Source organism: Monodelphis domestica, chromosome 4 (assembly GCF_027887165.1).
Source record: "Monodelphis domestica isolate mMonDom1 chromosome 4, mMonDom1.pri, whole genome shotgun sequence".
In the NCBI taxonomy this organism is placed as follows: Eukaryota; Metazoa; Chordata; class Mammalia; order Didelphimorphia; family Didelphidae; genus Monodelphis; species Monodelphis domestica.
The window spans coordinates 433,855,866-433,860,796 of record NC_077230.1 but is presented as its reverse complement, the minus strand read 5'-3'; the positions used below and the strand labels follow the sequence as shown (position 1 = coordinate 433,860,796).

At 59.8% G+C, this 4,931-nt stretch overlaps 1 protein-coding gene across 3 annotated transcripts; it reads left to right on the top strand.

The window, feature by feature from the left end:
* Positions 1–1,060: 1,060 nt before the first annotated feature.
* LOC103096890 (cell surface glycoprotein 1-like) lies at positions 1,061–4,729 on the top strand. Of its 3 annotated transcripts, XM_056825726.1 has the most exons (6): positions 1,777–1,935; positions 2,015–2,042; positions 2,125–2,371; positions 2,504–2,559; positions 2,646–2,707; positions 2,793–4,729. In XM_056825726.1, exons 1-6 carry the CDS (start codon positions 1,882–1,884, stop codon positions 3,639–3,641), a joined length of 1,296 nt encoding a protein of 431 aa, XP_056681704.1. In that variant the 5' UTR covers positions 1,777–1,881; the 3' UTR covers positions 3,642–4,729. The 3 variants fall into 3 exon arrangements, with proteins under 3 accessions (XP_056681703.1, XP_056681702.1, XP_056681704.1); XM_056825725.1 differs by lacking the exons at positions 2,504–2,559; positions 2,646–2,707 and adding an exon at positions 1,061–1,200 and having other exon boundaries at positions 1,613–1,935; XM_056825724.1 differs by lacking the exons at positions 2,504–2,559; positions 2,646–2,707 and adding an exon at positions 1,257–1,394 and having other exon boundaries at positions 1,613–1,935.
* The last annotated feature ends 202 nt before the right edge of the window (positions 4,730–4,931 follow it).

Sequence of the window (4,931 nt, the reverse complement as noted above, 5' to 3'; positions counted from 1 at the left end):
AGAGACGGAGAGAGGGAGAGACAGAGACATAGAGACAGAGAGAGAGATAGGGAAAGACAGAGAGGGAGAGAGAGAGGGAGACAGAGAAAGAGAGAGGAGAGACAGAGACATAGAGACAGAGAGAGAGAGATAGGGAAAGACAGAGAGGGAGAGAGAGAGGGAGACAGAGAAAGAGAGAGGAGAGACAGAGACAGAGGGAGAGAGAGGGAAAAAGGGAGAGAGACAGAGAGGGAGAGACCAAGAGAGATGGAGAAACGGAGAGACGGAGAGACGGAGAGAGGCTGGTCCTCTCCCCAGAAGGTCCGCCACTTGAAGACAAGTATCTGCTTGTTCGCCCAGCCCTGGCGCCCAGTAGGTGTTTCACAAGCGAGCGTGGATGACCCCTCCAAAAGCTGAGAAGAGGAACCAAAGGGCTGGGCGGTTTGGGGACCCGCACAGCCCGCTGGGGCTGAGGGTGCTGGGAATGGCCTGCTTTCGCTGTTTGGGTCCCAAGAGGTTGGAGGAGGCCCGGGACTCGGGCCCAAGAGGAGAAAGCGGCCTGTGGGTGCACAGGCGCAGCTCAAGCTGCCAGGAATGGGGGAAGGGCTGAGGAGAGCCCGGAGGGCTGCCACAGGGGGCCCTTGGAGGACGCCCACAGCCGAGGCCCGGGAGGGGGCAGGTTCTCTCTTGAACCCAGAGACCTGGAAGCCAGAGAAGTCCCTGGGACAGCTGGAGCGAGTGGGCAGAGAAGATGGCCCCCGGGGGGAGCCACAGGAACGGGGAAGGGACAGAGAGAGGAAGGGGCACGGAGGAGAGTTTGAGAGGTTCGGGCCTGACCACGTCCATCTGGAATAGCGGCTGAAGATGAAGCCAAAGACCCTGAGAATATCAAGGGGGGGGAGGGGCGAGGAGCGAGGGCGTTGCCATGGAAACCAGGCGAAGGGAGCGTGCAGCGGTGGGGGGGCGGTATGCGGCGGAGGAAAGGCCAGGGGAGCTGGCCGCCCTGAGAGCGGCCGGGGCACTTAGCCACAGAGGCGGGCGGCCGCAGAAGAGGGACGGCATCCGCTGCGGGGGCTCAAGGGCCCAGGCCTCCCCGAATCCCGGGGCCTCTCCCTTTCTGGCTGGGAGTGGAATGGAGTCCCTCCTACCTAGAGGTCTCAAAGCACCGACGGGAAGACTCCCGGCGAGGTGGCCGCCCGGGCTGGGCACCGCTGCCTCGGGGTGCGCCTGCCTAAAGGGGGCGGCAGGGGAGGCCACAGTTCTAGAAAGTTCCCCGCGTGTGGTGGGATCCCATTGGCGGGACGGCCGCGGGCAGAGCCAATCGAGGAATACCTCCGGCCCCGGGGCCGCCAGGGGCCGCATTTCCTCCTTGGGCACCAGGGCGGTTGGTGGGACAGCGCGGGTGCGGGTACCAGGTGAGGCTGCCCATGGGGGGCGGGGAGGGAAGCGCGGCCCCCCGAGAGGTGGAGCTGCCGGGGGGAGGTTCCGGGGAGGGTCCCGGCCCACCGTTCCGGGTGGAGCCGTCCAGGGGAGGGAAGGCGGTTAGGGGTGGGCGGGGCTGCCGTTAGGGGTGGGCGGGGCTGCCGTTAGGGGCGGGGTTGCCAGGCTACCGGCGATCTCTGCCTCCTCCCAGGATCGAGAGAGCGCGATGAGCAGCAGGGGACGGCCGGGCCAGCAGGACCAGGACGTCCGGGAGCAGGAGCCCCGGGAAGAAGGAGGCCACCGCCATGGTCACCGGGTTCTCCTTCTTGTGCAGGAAGACAGGCTCCCCCTTGTTGGTGACCTGGGGAGGGCGGGGCGGGGCAGCCGGGAGCACCCTGACCTCCGCCTGGCGCCCCCCACCGCCCCCCCCCCGCCCCCGCCGCCCTCCTTTTCAACCGCTGGCGCTTCCTGATCTTCCTGATGCAGGGGCCCATCCCGGCCTGGGCCCGGAGCCCCGACGAGCAGGCCGCCCAGGTGAGGGCCGCCCGGAGCCCCCTCTGACGCCGGGAGGCGGCGCGGGCGGCCCGTGACCCCCACTCTTCCTCTCCCCCAGGACGAGAGCGCCCCGATGTCCGCAGCGGGTGAGAAAACCCTCCTCCTGCCTCCTGCCCCGGCGCCTCCGCCTGGCTCTGGGTTTCTGAGGCCCTTCTGGTCCCTCCACAGAGGCCCCCCCCAAACGGAAGGAGGTGGCCTTCCCTCCCCAGTACCCCGTCCCGAGGACCAAGGGGAGCCCGGGCTGGACCTGGGACAAAGGACTGCACTACCCTGGGCCGCTCTCCCAACTGATGGACCAGCAGAGCGCCCCGGCCCTCCCGGAAGTGATGTCGGAAGTGATGGCGAGAGCGGAAGCCGCCCCCATGCTCTTCGGGTCCCAGCAGAAGCTCCCAGTCAGGAGAGAAGAGGAGTGGAAGTGGGCGTGGCCCCAAGTGTGCGGGGGTGGGGGGGAAGGGGCGGGGGCGGGGGCGGGCACAAGGGCCTGGAGTAGAGGGAGGGCTGGTCCTGGACACCCAGCAGGCCAGAGTCCCGTGGGTTGCTTCCTTAGATCAGAGCCCAGACTTTTCGGGAGGAGCACCCCGGGGAGCCTAGTGGAAGTGGAAGGTAAAGGACGCCCCCCTCCCCCCTGCTCCCCTGCTCTCTGGCTCGGGGCTCTTCCAGAGGCCTAACCCGGTCCCGAATCCCCCCAGGGCAGCTGAGAGTCACCATCCGGACTCTGTTCTCCACAATTTCCGGGTCTCACCTGTCTAAGGTACTAGGGAGGCTGGGACTGACTGTCAGGCCAGCTGGGCCCGGCCCAGAGGCCCGGCGTGACTCCTCCCCCCTGCCCTTGCCAGGCTGCCTCACCAGCGGAGACGTCCTCTTCAGGGCCCTCCAGGCCACCCTCCCAAGAGCACCCCAAGGAGCCGGGCACTGCCAACAAGCTGCCGCTCCCCCAAGAGCAGCCGCAGCCCCAGGAGCTCCCCCAAGAGCAGCCGCAGCCCCAGGAGCTCCCCCAAGAGCAGCCGCAGCCCCAGGAGCTCCCCCAAGACCAGCCGCAGCCCCAGGAGCTCCCCCAAGACCAGCCGCAGCCCCAGGAGCTCCCCCAAGACCAGCCGCAGCCCCAGGAGCTCCCCCAAGACCAGCCGCAGCCCCAGGAGCTCCCCCAAGACCAGCCGCAGCCCCAGGAGCTCCCCCAAGACCAGCCGCAGCCCCAGGAGCTCCCCCAAGACCAGATGCAGCCGCAGCCCCAAGAGGGCCCCCAAGAGAGGCGCCATTCCAAGGGGCACCACCACCATTCAAAACACCACCACCACCATTCAAAATGGCAGCAGCTCCCCCAAGAGCAGCCACAGCCCCGAAGGCTGTGCAAATGCCAGAAAACACAGGAGCCGCCACTGCGGGTTAAGGTTCGGGACACCTTAGGGGAGCCCAGAACCCTGGCCGAAGTTATGTTAAAAAAATTAGAGGCCTGGGATGCCTGGCGGTTCGGGTGGGTCCGCTGCCAGCCTCCGGAAGCCGCCGGGGTCGCCACAGAGCAGCCCAAGGACAAACCGAGGGACGGACCGGAGCCCACCCAGGCCTCACAGCCCTGCGCCAGTTTCAAGGCTCTGAGGAAGGCTATCCAGAAGCCACCGAGCTGGCTCACCAGAGCATGGCAACAGGGCAAAAAGGTGGTCTGCACCTGTACCAGGGGCTCCAGCTAATCCCCTGCCCAGGCCACCTAACTGCATTAGATTTTTTTTTTAATTTTTTAAAATATATTTTATTTGATTATTTCCAAGCATTATTCATTAAAGACATAGATCATTTTCTTTTCCTCCCCCCACCCCCACCCCCCATAGCCAATGCGTAAGTCCACTGGTTATTACATGTTTTCTTGATTTGAACCCATTGCTTTGTTGATAGTATTTGCATTAGAGTGTTCATTTAGAGTCTCTCCTCTGTCATGTCCCCTCAACCGCTGTATTCAGGCAGTTGCTTTTCCTCGGTGTTTCCACTCCCATAGTTTATCCTTTGCTTATGAATGGTGTTTTTTTCTCCTGGATCCCTGCAAGTTGTTCAGGGACATTACACCGCCACTAATGGAGAAGTCCATTACCTTCGATTATACCACAGTGTATTAGTCTCTGTGTACGATGTTCTCCTGGTTCTGCTCCTCTCGCTCTGCATCACTTCCTGGAGTTCGTTCCAGTCTCCATGGAACTTCTCCACTTTATTATTCCTTTTAGCACAATAGAATTCCATCACCAACATATACCACAGTTTGCTCAGCGATTCCCCAATTGATGGGCATCCCCTCGTTTTCCAGTTTTGGGCCACCACAAAGAGCGCAGCTATGAATGTTCTTGTACAAGTCTTTTTCCTTATTATCTCTTTGGGGTACAGACCCAGCAGTGCTATGGCTGGATCAAAGGGCAGTCTTTTATCGCCCTTTGGGCATAGTTTCAAATTGCCCTCCAGAATGGTTGGATCAGTTCCCTCCACCAGCAATGAATTAATGTCCCTACTTTGCTGCATCCCCTCCAGCATTCATTACTTTCCATAACTGTCATGTTAACAATCTGCTAGGTGTGAGGTGATACCTCAGAGTTGTTTTGATTTGCATCTCTCTGATTATACGAGATTTAGAGCACTTCTTCATGTGCTTGTTAATAGTTTTGATTTCTTTATCTGAGAACTGCCTATCCATGTCCCTTGCCCATTTATCAATTGGAGAATGGCTTGATTTTTTGTACAATTGATTTAGCTCTTTATAAATATGAGTAATTAAACCTTTGTCAGAGGTTTCTATGAAGATTTTTTCCCAATTTGTTGTTTCCCGTCTGATTTTGGTTACATTGGTTTTGTTTGTACAAAAACTTTTTAATTTGATGTAATCCAGATTATTTATTTTGCATTTTGTAACTCTTTCTAATTCTTGCTTGGTTTTGAAGTATTTCCCTTCCCAAAGGTCTGACATGTATACTATTCTGTGTTCGCCTAAGTTTCTTATA

What these genes read in the sequence shown, in the direction of transcription:
- LOC103096890 (XM_056825725.1), top strand. Translation starts at nt 1,707, where the DNA reads ATGGTCACCGGGTTCTCCTTCTTGTGCAGGAAGACAGGCTCCCCCTTG. An exon ending in CCGACGAGCAGGCCGCCCAG is followed by an intron (nt 1,936 to 2,014) that starts GTGAGGGCCGCC and finishes CCTCTCCCCCAG; the next exon opens with GACGAGAGCGCCCCGATGTC. An exon ending in AGGAGAGAAGAGGAGTGGAA is followed by an intron (nt 2,372 to 2,792) that starts GTGGGCGTGGCC and finishes TGCCCTTGCCAG; the next exon opens with GCTGCCTCACCAGCGGAGAC.